The sequence below is a fragment of the Mesoplodon bidens genome (assembly GCF_964165515.1).
Source record: "Mesoplodon bidens genome assembly, chromosome: 19".
Taxonomy (NCBI): Eukaryota; Metazoa; Chordata; class Mammalia; order Artiodactyla; family Ziphiidae; genus Mesoplodon; species Mesoplodon bidens.
This window is the reverse complement of record NC_138179.1, coordinates 28326416-28341293: the sequence shown is the minus strand read 5'-3', so window position 1 is coordinate 28341293 and position 14878 is coordinate 28326416. Positions and strand designations below refer to the sequence as shown.

The window sequence follows — 14878 nt, the reverse complement described above, 5'->3', positions numbered from 1 at the left end:
ACTTAACCTCGGCTCATTACAGTTTCTGAAAAGATGTGTCCAGAGATGGGAAGAGGCTTTCAGAAGGTCAGGGGGCAAATTATACTGATCTTCCGGGGATGAAGTGGCAAGAATGGAAAAAGGAACAGATGTGGTAAAAGTATAGCTGGACTGTGTCCTTCATAATCTACAACTGGATGCATTTCATTAATGTACTTTGGTTTGATGTAAGCAAATTCCTAGTGGTTTAGATAAGCCATAAGTAACACCAAGTGGCGAACAGACCAAGATTTGTTGGCAAAAGGAAGGACTGAAGCTGTAGCTGGGAATGATGCCTGGGTTGGTCTACGGTCCTCTGTCATTCTTCCCAAACCAACAAATAGCTGAAAAGGAGCCTTACTTTTAGTGGCGTTATTAGGAATGGAAAAGCCTCTATGGCAGTCAGTCCTGGACTCTCAGCTTTGCCTGTTCTGACTATAATTATGTTGAAACTTTAGTTACCCTCCAGTTTTCATTATGGTCCTTGCCAAGATTACTTCACTCCAGAGGGCTGGTGTTACTAGAATGTTTTATTGCTTAGTGGTTTTAATCTTCATTTTACAAGAATAATTAAATGCATCTTTTTTTCATCACTGTTTAGCGTGATGGCAAGTGAGGCATCTGGACACCTACATGCATTACATGTGTATTATCGTGCTCTTAGCTTTCTGGTAACTAATTTGGAAAAGTTAACTTAAAAACCATAGCCTTCCAGTATATGAATATGACAGTTTAGCCTTTATTATGTCAAAGTTTTCAAAGCACTCAGCCGTAAGACACTTAGCAGAGGACACCACCCGCCTCCACTTCATCCCCTCGGATTCTGGGATGCTGGGAGATGCAGCTGCTCCTGTCTCAGTAGCTGTCTTGGCAGTGGGTTCAGAGCTGTTTCGCCACAGTGGTTTCTGCTTCTGCCTCAGAAGACGGAGGCCTCTGCTAGCCTGTGGGCGTGTCCCTGCTCCCAACCCTCCCTGCACGGCAGAGGCCTCCAACCCACGGTGCAAATGTATAAGTTACTGCGATCAGCTGTGATTCATCAAATGTCTTTTGAGTTTGTAAAACAGGTCCAGATTTTTCATTTTATACTTTAACCTCCAAGGGGGTTTTATTTCTAGAGCATTTAGGAGATCGATGTCTGGGTTTTCACCCCTAGAATTTTTTTTGACATCGTCTAGAGTAAATAGTATAAGTGAAAATTAAAAATGTAGTATAGATGAAGACTAAAAAATAACGATGGTGGTATAGAGGAAAATAACAAATAGTTCCGTACCTTACATTTCCCATTATAAGTATTCTAAATCCTGAATCATTTCCATGTTATATAAATCCATTTGGCATTGAAAACCATACCATAGATGAACGTACTGGGCCCTTATCCTGTTGGTTCTTGTTTCTCTATGAATATAAATGCACACAGCATTCACACTTAGGTTAAAAATAATAGGTCATTGAATCAGATCAGTGTCTCCTTAGTATTATTTGGGTCTTCTAATTTCTTCACCGAATTTGTGCCCAGTCAAAATATGTTAATGATAGGGCTTCCCTGGTGGCGCAGTGGTTGAGAGTCCGCCTGCCGATGCAGGGGACATGGGTTCATACCCTGGTCCGGGAAGATCCCACATGCCGCAGAGCGGCTGGGCGCATGAGCCATGGCCGCTGAGACTGCGCGTCCGGAGCCTGTGCTCCGCAACGGCAGAGGCCACAGAAGTGAGAGGCCCGCGTACCGCAAAAAAAAAAAAGTTAATGATAATTTTTTTTTGAGTGTTTATTTAGGAATTCACAACAATCCTGTATTTTGTTTAGTTGCCAGCACTCTCAGTTCAGTTGTGTTCTGTTGCAAGTTACAGAAAACCCAGTTCAGGGTGACTTATGAAGGGTGACCGTTGGCTTGTGTAATTGGAAGGCCAGGGATAGGGCCAGCCTCAGGGTGACTGGTCCACAGCTCCACAGCCCACTAAGAGCTCGGTTTCCTTCTTTCTACTCTGCATCCTCACCTTCCTCTTGTGATGGTGGTTGCCAGCCATTGCCAGACTTAACACGACCGCTCACCCGTGTCCAGTATGTTTTAGAAACTCGCCCAGGAAACCTCTCCTTGTGTCTCATTGACCTTGACTGGGGGGCTCATGCCGTGCCTTTGAACCAGCAGCCATGGCTGGGGATGGGGTTATGCTGAGTAGCTCAGCTTGAAGTCAGCTCCCCGCCGAAGTACAGGTACAGAAACCCCAGCCAGAGCCGGGTAGTTACCTAGGGGAGGGGGGATGGAGGGAGGCAACAGCCGCCCTGCTCACCGTGCCCTGTAGTTGGAGTTGTTTATACAAGCGCTCGCTGGGTTTCACTGGTTTCTCCTTCTCTCTTCAGGGGCTGTGGCAGCCGCCAAGCGGACAGGCATTCCCACCCCTCGAGAACTCGCGGTAGCAGTCTCGAGAGAGAGAACGGTGCCACGCGGTCCCTCCAACCCCAGGAAAGTGGTATCCAGCCCCACCTCTTCCAGCGCGCCCACCCCCACCAAGCACGTGCGGGCCACTCCCACGAGACCCAGGCCAGAGCACGAAGACGCAGAGAAGGCCGCGCTCGAGTCCCAGGTTCGGGAACTCTTGGCAGAAGCCAAAGAGAAAGATGGTGAAATTAACAGGCTCCGAAGTGAACTCAAGAAATGGATGGAGAAGTGGACTCAGAACACCGAAGGGGCTGACGCTTTGGACCCAAGTGTGGACGGAGCATCAGTCTTGCCAGGTGACTCGGAGCCTTTGATCAGAGCCCTCGAGGAGAAGAACAGGAACTTCCAGAAAGAGCTCGCTGAGCTTGAGGATGAAAACCGGGCCTTGAAGGAGAAACTGACTTATTTTGAGCATTCCCCAAATTCAGAGTGGGGAGCGAGTCACACAGGGGACAGCAGCTGCCGGACGTCGGTAACTCAGGAGTCCAGCTTCGGGAGCCCGATGGAAAATGAGTTGTCGGGCGAAATCGCCGCGTATAAAAAAAACCCACCCGAAGATGTGTTGCGGACGTCGGGCTCTTCGAGCAGCGATGTCACCAAGGCTTCCTTGTCCCCGGACGCCTCCGACTTTGAGCACATCCCAGCAGACGCCCCCCCGGGGCCCCTGTCCCCGGCTGGGAGCCTCGTCAAGAGCTCCAAGTGCTCGGCAGCCGTCAGCTCCCCGCAGGCCGTGAGCGAGCTGTCCCTGGCGTCCCTGACGGAGAAGATCCACAGGATGGAAGAAAGCCACCACAGCACCGCCGAGGAGCTGCAGGCCACACTGCAGGAGCTGTCAGACCAGCAGCAGATGGTGCAGGAACTGACTGCTGAAAACGAGAAGCTGACCGACGAGAAGACGCTCTTGGAAGCATCCTTTCACCAGCATCGGGAGAGGGCGGAGCAGCTGAGTCAGGAGAACGAGAAGCTGATGACCCTCCTGCAGGAGCGAGTCAAGAGCGAGGGGCTCGGCACCCAGGAGGGAAAAATCCTGGAGCTGGAGCAGAAGTGCACGGAGATCCTGGAGCAGGGCCGCTTCGAGCGGGAGAAGCTGCTCAGCATCCAGCAGCAGCTGACCTGCCGTCTGAGGAAGGGGGAGGAGGAGCACCGGGGGGCCCTGGAAACGGTGCGGCACCTGGAGGAGGAGAACGGGGAGCTGAGCACCTTCCTGGAGCTGGAACGGCGTGACAGCGGGGCCATGGCCAAGGCCCTGGAGGAGTGTCGGGTTACCTTGGAAGGGCTCAAGGTGGAGAACGGGTCTCTGAAGGCTCACCTGGAGAACGAGAAGCCGAAAGCTGTAGAGACCAGCCCCCCGGGGCACACGGCCGAGGGCTGTGACGTTCAGGAAATGTTGACGGTGGCCCGAGCCGAGAAGGACCAGCTGGAACAGTCCTGCGCGGAGCTCAGACAGGAACTGCTGAAGGCACACGGTGAGGTTAAGCGTGTCTCAAGCCTGCTGTCCAAGGTAAGGGGCGTTCTCTCTGCCAGGGTTGCTCATCCTTGCCAGCACAGCCCTCCTCGGCCTTTCGAGGCACATGGCACAGAGAATCAGGCGCTCGATTTCATTCATAATCCAGCATTCTAGCCTGAAGATCTGTCAGAGTCCAGACAGACTGGGGATGCAGAAATGAGACACCCCAGTTTCTGGCTACAGCAGTTGAATGTGTAGTGGGGATATAGTGAGTCTGATGCAGGGATAGAGATGATGCGGGGATAAAGAGCATCGCAGAGGACAGCCCAGAGTCCAGTGCCCAGAGCAACACCTAGAATAACGTGGATAAAGGAGGCAGTAGTGCCAGAGGACTTGCTGGAAGAGGTGGAGTAAGCTGAGTCTTGAAGGAATGAGTGAGAGGCATCCAGGGCTCTCGGATACCATGCTTTGGGCCCCTAGGAACAGAAAAGTAAAACCACCCCGAGTTTCCCCACCAAGTAATGCTATAACCACTATTTTGGTGTTTTCTTCCAGGTATGTGTGTGTGTGTGCGTGTGTGTGTGTGTGTGTGTGTGTATCCCACAAGTTAAAACAAATTTTTTTTAGAGTCATCCTGTGTATATTAAGTTTTTAAAAATCTGATGTTTCCTGAGCATGTTCTCATCATTAAGTATTCTTTGCAACATGATGTTGAAGGCCAGATAGTACTCTGTTCTATAAATATTTCCTAAGTACTTTGCTAGTCACCTGTTGTTGAACATTTGTGTTCTTTTCCAGTCTTTCAATAGTGTAAATCATTTTTAATCTCTCTGTCTTAGGAAAAATTCCTACTCATTGACTTACTGTGTCAGAGTATGACCGTTTTAAGGACTTTGAATGCATTTGGCCAGATTGGCCGCCAGGAGTGTGACGCAGGTGTGCTCCCACCAGCAGAGGGATTCCCTGACCCCTAGCCAACACTTGGTATCAAGTTGTTGGGTCATTCAGATCTGGTTTTCATTTCTTCTTTTACCCTTCCCCTTTTTACTTGGAAAGATCTTCCCCAACCCAGGATCGAATAAATGATCACCACCTTCATTTTTAAAAATAATCCTTTAATCAGTCTGGACCTTTGTTCTGTGGTGAAGATTGTTGGTGATTGTGTGATATTCTTTCTTTTTTTAAAAAAATAAATTTATTTATTCATTTTTGGCTGCATTGGGTCTTCGTGGCTGCGCGCGGGCTTTCTCTAGTTGCGGCGAGCAGGGGCTACTCTTTGTTGCGGTGCGCAGGCCTCTCCTGTTGCGGAGCACGGGCTCTAGGCACACAGGCTTCAGTAGTTGTGGCTCACGGGCTCTAGAGCTCAGGCTCAGTTGCTCTGCGACATGTGGGATCTTCCCGGACCAGGGCTCGAACCCGCGTCCCCTGCATTGGCAAGCGGATTCTCAGCCACTGTGCCACCAGGGAAACCCGATTGTGTGATATTCTGCCCACCCACAGAGCAGTGCTGGAAAAGTGTAGACAGGTGGCTTCCAATTTCTTGTTGCCTCTTAGCTCTTGGTCTGTGATTTAGGGGTCCCTTGGTGAGAGAGGTTGAAAACATCTTCCCACCTTATTTCAGAGGCTGTCACTCTTTTAAGAAACAAATTTGCCCTGAACCCCCAGGGGGAGTTCTCTTTCCTGCTTCATCTGCATTAAGAATTGTCACTGATTGACAGTTGAACCTGATTCTGACATTGGGCCGATCTGAGTGGTGGGCAGTGTTAGAAGTTTTTATCATTGTGTTCTTAATTCACAGCATTTTATTGAAAGTGTGGAAGTGGTGCCCTTGGCAGGTACTAGCCAGGTGCCCATGTGAACTGTTTGTTGGTAATTTGTAGCTTTACATTGAGATTTTGTGTCTGGAATAATCCCCCCTCCGTTACTCTGTTGCGAAATGTTTGATCTCCCAGGCAACTTTCCTGAAGTCCTCCCTCAGTCCTTCATCTGTTTCTTTGTTATTTCCATTGACATTACATTAAATATGTGTGTCAGCGAGAAATAATTTGGCATCTTAAGACAATAGCTTATTTTTCTGATCAAAAAGTTGTATATTCATCACAGAAGGTTTAGAAAATACAGAAAAGTTTTAAGAAGAAAATAAATATTACCTTTAATCTCACTACTTGGAGGAAAAAAATGCCGCTAACATTTTTACTCCTTATCTTTTCAGACATTTTCCTAGGTTAAGCACATTTTGACATGCATACAAACTTGAACTGGCATAATTACAATATTTAATCTTCCAATTCAGGAGAATAGAGTATGTCACTCCACATTCTGTGAACACAAAGACCCAGTTGGATTCGTTTATCAATTCTCCTATTAATCTGTTCCTGATTAATTTGTTTCTACCTTTATCTTCATCAGTTCTTTCATCCTGCCTTTTGTATATTTCTTTGGTTTCTTCCTAGTTTCTTGAGTAGAATTCTTTGTTCATTTAAGTTTATCCTTTCTTGGTTGATAGTATAAGTATTTAAAGCTATGAATTTGCCCCTTATAGCTTTGGCTAAATGAAGACAGTAAAGTCTAGAATTTTCTAGGATAAATGGAGTCTAATTTGGAGAGAAAGAAAAAGCATTTTTAACATATATGCTTTAAATCAAGCTGTTTATTATATTATTCATATATTCCATATCTTTATTAATTGCTTGCTGATTAGAATGATCACATACTTGACAGTAGGATGAGAAAGGTCCTAGCTAGTATTTTGATATGAGTTGGAGGTAAAAGGTGTGAGGCATGATGTCACAGATCGAGATCTTAGGTCTGTGATTTTGTGCTTGTACACAGAGAAGTTGTAACTTCTAATCTTCATGCCTTTTTCTGTTATGTAGGAAAGTAAAACCCAGATTTCCTAGCCTGACTAATAGCTTATTGTAGCCCCACCGAAGCATATCAACTGATCCACCGGCAACCGTGAATTTAGATGGTGAGACATAGGGACTCTTGCCCAAAGGAAACCAGAGCACTTTTAGCACAAAACTCTAATGAGGATATAAATCCTGGACCAGCTGGAACGCTTGGGTCCTCCTAACTCAGCTGATGGTTAATTTGGTGACCATGGGCCCCTTCCAAGTGTACAGTAGAAGCATGATGGTAGAGGGATCCTGGCCTTGTGCCTGATTTAAAGGGAGTGCTTTCAGCATTTCATCATGAAGGATGTCCATGGTAGGCATTGGCTATATACCTTTTATTGAGTTACGCAAGTATTTTGTGAAGAATTAGTGTTTTAACTTCATTGCTTGTTTTTAAAAAAAGGATGGGGGTTGAATTTTTCTATATCCACTGTAGATCTTAGACATCTGTAAGATCTATGCAGTAGTTCTTGTACATCTACTAAAATCTTAATAGTTTTTATATAATCATAATGAGTTTTCTCCTTTAATGTGTGAATGAGGTAGATTAGGGTAACAGACTTTCTAAGGCAGTCTGGTGTTAAGCCACTTTTGCATTCCTGGGTAAATTCTAAGTCTCCAGTTCTCAACTGCTTCACTGGACGCTTTGCATAGAACTTTCAAACGTAACCTCCTTAAGCAGATGCCAGGGTGGCTATCCTCTTTGTCACCAAGCAGACTGTGGGGTGCTGAACAGCTCTTGCCCTTGAGCCCTGCATCCGTCCACCCTAATTCTTGGCAGAAGGTGAATATTATGAGAAAAGAACAAAACAGCCTATTTACAGAGAGGAAAGGCAATGTCAAACCATTCTGTGACCTTTTAGATTTAGTAAATCTATAGAAGTCTCCAGTTTAGATAAGTTACTTAAGTGACTCAGATACTGTTAGAAGAGCCTCGGAAAGGCCTTAAAAGGTACTTTTTTTTGGTACTGGGCGAGGGGGTGGGGTGCGTGTGTGTCAGTTCCTCATACAGTGAGTGGACAGTTAGCGGGTGTGTTTGTTAATGGTGTGAATGTTTTGTAGGCTTTCTCTTCCTTTCATTTCTTTGTCTTCATTCTTTGAGCTTCTGTGACACCCATTATATAACTTTGCTGGCAGCTTTCTGTGTGAGTGTGTAACCTACCTCTGCACAGCTTTGAGGGAGGGGCTGATTTCCACAGAATCCTGTGGTCTCGGCCTCCTGTGATCACACACGTGCCTGCCCCAGCCAGCCAGGGGCGTGGAGTTGGACCACATCGTTGTTTCCAGACTATAATGCAACCCAGGTTTACATTTTTTTGACTTTCAAGTTTTCATTCATTTGGGATCTTGATGTCAAGCTAGAGAATTTATAAGGCTTGGAACCTAGATGTTTTCAGAGAAAACACTGATGTTTTTCCCCTCCTGAGGTTGAAAGCTTATAGGTGGTATCCTTTGAAATTCAGTTCTTTCTGCAAAAACTCAGGTGTTTTTTCCCAAGGAGTAAGGGGATCGTAAAGAAACACTTGCTGTGAGTGGTTGGGGAAAACTAGAGGTGACATGATCATCGTGCAACCAACGTTGGTCACCAAGGCAGAATAGTTAGGGTAGCCACTGGCCACAAACAGCAAAAGCAGAATTCGAGAGGACGGTGTGGCCAAGTGGATGATCCTGTCTCCGTGACTGAGAATAGGACCCTGCCAGGACTGGAGGGACCTGGACCCTGGCTTAAATAGCAGGTGGTCCATGAGGATACCCAGGTGACGCTTTGGACCGTGAGAAACAGACCCCTGGTGTCGGTGCCCCAGCCAGCAGATGCGCACTATACTCCGTAACCCAGAGCCTGGGGTCCAGGCGAGGTAACGTCACGGCTCCAGGCTGGCGGCTCCGTGACCCCTTCAGCCCTCCTGCCTGGGGTGCAGGTGAGCGCGACCTCTTCAGCGTCTGGTCCCCACGGTCCCTGCAGGCAGGAGGCTCTCAGTCCCGTGGGAAGAACTTTCCCTGGGAGCCCCTCAGCAGCCCTCCCTCTATACCTGGTCAGAACTGGGTCACACACCCTCCCTTGGTCACCTTCCCTGAAATCACAGGATCACAGCCAGATTCCTGAATAAATGGGCATTCTAAGTAAGAAAAGAAGGGGGAGTGGCACCTGGGTAGGTGAGCCGTTGCCACAGCCAGCAGGACTCCACGTGGTCACTTCCCCACCCGTCTGCTTGTCTGCTTTCCCCTCCAGCCTCGGCCCCTTCACTGCCCTCCGGGCGAAGTTCTCACCCTCAGGCGTCTGTGGGGGGTGGGGGGGTGGAGGGAGGGCAGTGGCTGCCCCCTTCCTCCCCCTGCAGGTCCTGTCTTAAGCTTTAGGTCTCAACTGCAGCGTCCCTTCTTTAGGGAGACCCTCAGCTCTGGGGGGCTGTGGACTTGTGGACCCAGGTGGTCATGTCCCGGATGAGATGGGGCCTCTTGCCCGCCCTGGGCACCTTGTAGGTGCTGAGTTGGTCCTGAGCACCATTCTCTTCTTTAACTTGACCGCAGGGCTGGTCTCTGAAGCCTCTGGCCACCCCAGCGCTTGCCTCCCTGGTGAGATCTTGGGAAACACCTCGGAGAGCATCACAGCCCTGGCTTCTGAAGGTCTCCTCGAGGGTTCCCCGGTGAAATGCAGATTTTTACCCTCTTCCTTGAGTTTTCCATCGCCATTTTTCTTTTTCCAGAACAAAAGTGCAGACTGAGTTAGCCTGTGTATTCCCTCTCCCGTGGCAGAGTAGCATTGTAAAAAAATAGTGCAAACGTAGGCCAGAGTGAAAGAGACCTGGCTCTCCATCAGCGGTGTCTGCTCAAAACAGGGCCAAGAGTCAGCAGAAGGAGTTTTGGAATAACCAAGTTCGATGTAAAACAAACACAACAAAATAACACACACTCATGGTACAGTTACTCAAGCCGTCATACTATGTACAGTCGTGACATGTGACTTTAAGCACCCGGTAAATGCTTGTTGAGTGAGTGAGTAAATGAACGAAGGAATGAATGTCAGAGAAACTTGCAACAGAATTAGGAGAGCGAGGCTGCTAGAATTTTATATCAGTATGTTAAAAAATAAAAGTTTATCATATTTTAATAACAGCTTCCGTTTTAGTAGGCACTCTTAGGGCCTTTAGGTCATTTAATCTCACTTAATCGTCGTAGTTCTAGGCTGTAGGTACTGTCATCATCTTTTTTTTTTTTCCGTTGAGGAAACTGAGGCAGAGAATGATTAAGTTACGAGGCTTAATTAATTAACTGATGAAGGCCAGGATTCAAAGTTGGGTCTGACCCCCGAACTCTTATTCTTAATCCCTGACTTATACTGCTTCCTGGTTACGTGACAATAAAGAGGAGAGAAAGAACCATCGAAAGCAGACCTTAAGGGCTCAAATACAGTGTAGTCTTATGGCCAAAGCCCTTTGGTTTGAAGAAAGCAACCGGTTGGGTCTCGATGAACTAGGAAAAATTTCTTATTTGTAAACACAGTAGAGAAGTTCACAGCGAAAAGCTGAGTCATCAAGACACGTCTTCTTGTTTGATTTATAACCTGAATCTTGAGGGGAGTTGGGGTTACCCAGGTGTGTTGGAGGGGCGGGGACAGCGGGAATGTCGCAGGAAGAGAACAGCAAGTTCTCGCTGATCAAGGAAGTGGTTTGCAGTTGCTGAGTGCACGGTGGCCACCTGCGGTGGGCCCGGAGGAGACCCAGTCAAGAGCTTTGAACTGTACCCTCAAGCCAGTGGGAGCCTCTGACGAATTTTTTTTTAATGCCAGCTTTATGGAGATACAATTCATATAAAGTGTACAAGTCTGTGGGTTTTAATATATTCTCAGGGTTGTGCAGCCATCACCACAGTCACTTTTAGAGCTTATTTATCACCTTGTACCTGGGAGCAGTCACCTCCTCAGTATCCCCTCCCCCCAGCCCCTGGTAACCATGGCAGCTCTATTTTCTGTCCCTGTAGATTTGTCTGATCTGGATGTTTCATCTAAACGGAATCGTAGCGTGTGGCCTTTTGCGTCTGGCTTCTTTCCCTTGACATAATGTTTTCGAGGTTCATCCGCATCGTACCGTAAGCCAGAGCTTCATTCCTGCTTAGAGCTGAGCGATAGTCCGTTGTCCAGGCGGACCACGTTTTGTTTATGCCTTCGTCAGTTGATGGACAGGCGGGCCGTTTGGGGGTGTGCAGGAGAGAGGAGGGGTTCAGTTCATTGCAGACCTCTGGCTGTGTCACTGATGGCGTGGTTGTGCTGCTTACTGTAAGGTGGGGTGTCACGGAACACGGAGCAGGTTTGAGGAGGGACGGCTGTCGGACGTGGGAGTAGTGGAGCCAGAAGGGACGTCCAGGCCGGCAAAGCCCGGCCACTCTCAGAACCTGCCGACCCAGCCACAGGCGGACACTGAGGCCGGACGGAGATGCCTCCGAGTCCAGGAGGCCCCTCTGTTCTCGTGCCCGAGGACCCCTTGCCCCTCTGGTATCTGCGACACAGGAAGAATACAAGTAGGAGAACACCCTGCATTTACCTTTGCGGGGGTTTGCAAAGCGTCTCAGCGGCGTCAGGTGGGGACACGTCCTTGCAGGTAGGGTGGGTAGGATTCTAAACTTGCCGTCACCACCCTCTGCCCGTGTAGACGACCCTCACCCGCCGTGGTCAGATCACCTGGTGGTGAAACCATGCCAACCACTTGTCCACTCCCCTGGGAGAGAATCTAGGGGTGTGTGTGGTGCCCCCCGTGGCCAGCCCAGGAATGCTCTGTAATATCTAGGGGGACGGGGGGCACCCCCAGGGCCCCCAGGACCGAAGCCCTCCTTCCCCGAGCGCCGTGCCGGAGCCGCTCCCCGAACCTGCTCTCTGTGGGGAGAGCCACCGCCTTCCGGGGTGAACGCCCCCATGGCTAATCCACTGGGTGTGAGGGCGTGGAGAAAGGCCCGGCCCTTGGCCCTTGCTTCAGCGTGGGGCAGCCCTGGAGGGCATCCTGGGGTAGAGCTGCCCGGGGAGGAGCTGAGCCTCTGCTGTGACTGCTCCACCACTGCCCTCCTCTGCTGCCGGCCCTGCTCCCCACCCCCCGCCCCTGCGGGTGTGGGTCTCCACAGTGCTCCCAGGGAAGTTCCTTGAGTACAGCCCAGAGATCTCAGGGTCTGTTTCCCTGGGAACAGGCCTCTGACGATAGCGGGTCCTCAGTTTCAGTGTCTGACAGGCCAGAGGGAAGGTGGTGAGCCTTGCTGAGATCCCAGCCCCGTCTGTCTGGCTCAGGCTGAGCCCCGCAAGACAGTCCCTCCCGAGTGGTCTCTGCTGCCACCTGCCTTTGCTGGTTGTCAGAGCATCAGGGATGGCTTTAAGCACCCCCTTTCCCGGGCTCCCGGGGAATTCATTTGACATATTTGTGGTGCAGTTCTGCGCCGCCCTTTTTTTTTTTTGCGGTACGTGGGCCTCTCACTGTTGTGGCCTCTCCCGTTGCGGAGCACAGGCTCCGGACGTGCAGGCTCAGCGGCCTTGGCTCATGGGCTCAGCCGCTCTGCGGCATGTGGGATCTTCCCAGACCGGGGCACGAACCCGTGTCCCCTGCATCGGCAGGTGGACTCTCAACCACTGCGCCACCAGGGAAGCCCTGCGCTGCCCATTTCTAGAGAAAGTTGGCTTCTGAAGAGGAGAGGTGCTTGGAACACGTGAGTGATTTCTCACTTTAAAGAAAGGCGTTGGAAAGAAACTGCGTCACCGGGTGTGTGGGTGCCGAGTGCGTTTCCTGGACTAGAGAAGCTGGGCTTAGGGGAACTGGCCGGGTGCGGGGGCAGCTGGAACCCGACAGTCGTCAGGGGCAGGCTGCTGGTCTGAGCGGCTGAACAGACTGTTCTTTTCAAATGATTTAATTTTTCTCTCCATTAGTTACTCTGTGAGAGGAATATAACAGTACCTCCCTGTTACTGCCCAGCCCCTGCGGGAAGAGTTGTGAAGCTACTTAGGGTTTTTCTTTTTCTTCTTCTTTTAAATAAAAAAGCTGTCCAGAATACATGGCTAAACTTGAGAGAATTATCCCCAAATCAAGAAGGAAGAGCGATGTGTGTAATTTGGAAGAGTGCACTCACTGGCTTAGGGTTGGCTGGCCTCAGCCGTGCTCGGCACACATCACAGGGCCCCCTCCCCGCCCCTGAGCTTATGCTGGTGCCTGTGCTCATGACCGCAACACGGAGGACGTGACGGGAGGCCAGAGCCGCTGAGAGGCCCTCGGCCCTGCCTCACCTGGTCACGTTCTCCCGTTTTAGTCCCAGCCAAGTAATGGGCGTGTTTCTAGACCCCAGGGGAGCAGCCCTCAGCCTGAGGGTTCCACGATGTGGAGCCCGGCCACTCTGCAGAAGAAGAGCCAGGTCTCACTTGGGATGCAAGACTCACAGGTGCCCTCTGTGGCTACTTTTTAAAGGCTGCCAGATGTCAGCCTTCTAGTAGCTAAGATGTAGTGGCTCTTCCTCCTTAAGAGTTGCCTTCCGTTTATTAAAGTAGCTATTGTAGAACATAAGACTTCTGGTCTTTTCCATGTGTTGTAATTTTCTTGGACCTGTATTATCATTTAATGTGCATACACGAAGACAGAGAGAAATGATAGTGTTCTTCGCATGCCTACCATGTGCCGGGCACTGTGATAAACTCGTGAAGCTCACTGTTTAGTTGTTCAGATGAGGAAACTGAGGCAGGGAGCTGGAAGGATACAGGGCTTGGTCTGGCAGAGCTGGGATTTAATTAAACTCTGCAGTCTGGCTCCGGGCCTGCAGCCTCCGCCCCTTGGATGTCACACAGCAGCCTTCAGGCTCCTGACCCCCTGCAGCGATGGGCATGGCCCTCCTTCTCACCATCACTCTCCCCCTTACCATGCTCCCTCTCGCTCTCGCTCTCGCTCTCTCTCTCTCTCTCTCTCTCTCTCTCTCTCTCTCTCTCGCTCGCTCTCGCTCTCTCGCTCTCTCTCTCTCTCTCTCTCTCTCTCCTCCTCCCTTCTTCCCTTCCTTCCTTATTTATCCTTTGTCACAACCTCCCAGTTGAAAACCAGTGCAATACTGCCCTCCAGTGTTTGTTTATTCATTCATCGGCTACTCATTAGATGCCTCCTATGGGTCTGATGGTGTTGGCACCAGGGACACACCAGGGGAAGACTGCAGACGGGCTCTGTCCCCACAGAGCTTACGGCCCACACGTTTTGTACATTAAATGCAATTGGAAAAAAACTATCATATATGGAGACCCCCTCTCCCAAATCTAGTAAGAAATCTGTTAGGTATCAAGCTTATGTTACCTACCAAATATACAGTTATTTAATAACAGAGAACTACAGAAACAAGGTATAGTTCATAATAATAAAATGATTAGTATATTCAGACAATAGAACACTATGCAGCATCTAAAGTAGTGACTTAGGGAATCCCCTGGTGGTCCAGTGGTTAGCACTTGGCGCTTTCATGGCCAAGGGGCCCCGGTTCAGTCCCTGGTTGGGGAACTAAGATCCCACAAACCTTGTGGCACAGCCAAAAAAAAAAAAAAAAGAAGAAAGCTTTCCTTAAAAAAAAAAAGTACTGACCGGAGCAATGTGTATCATCATGAATACATCTCAAAAACATAGTTGAAAACAAGTTACAGAAGTGTAATCAGCATAGCATATAACAGGACACAGTATAATACAGGACAAGAACATCTTACCGTAGGATACAATGCAGTATAATACAGTGCCCTGCAAAAGCTTCATACAGTGTAATATCATTTGTGTAAGAATTTAAAAACATCCAGAACAATACTGTGTATTATCTTGGGCATGTCCACATATAGTAAACCTGAAAAACCATTTGAGGAAAAACCACACGCCAATTTTTGGACACTCTCTGGTGTGGGAAGGAAGGTTGAGGCTTTAACAAACGTTAAAGGTTTCGGACGTGCAAAATTTAACCATTGGTTCATCTGTTTTGGTGCCTGGTTACCGTCACCTTTGGTGCTTTTCTGTATATTGAGAACGTTCACTGATTAAACTTGAACAGGTGACATGGGCGTGTTGTGCGCTTCTCCGTGTCTGGCGTGTGCACATTTCTGGC

At 49.1% G+C, this 14878-nt stretch overlaps 1 protein-coding gene across 2 annotated transcripts in view; it reads left to right on the top strand.

Annotated features, from left to right (window-relative positions):
* The window catches only part of SPECC1 (sperm antigen with calponin homology and coiled-coil domains 1), a 136041-nt gene that overhangs the window by 40446 nt on the left and 80717 nt on the right, over window positions 1-14878 (top strand). For both annotated transcript variants that reach the window (XM_081218756.1, XM_081218757.1), the window contains exon 2: window positions 2377-3956. In XM_081218756.1, coding sequence (XP_081074882.1) covers window positions 2377-3956 — 1580 coding nt within the window. The remainder of the gene's footprint in view (window positions 1-2376; window positions 3957-14878) is intronic.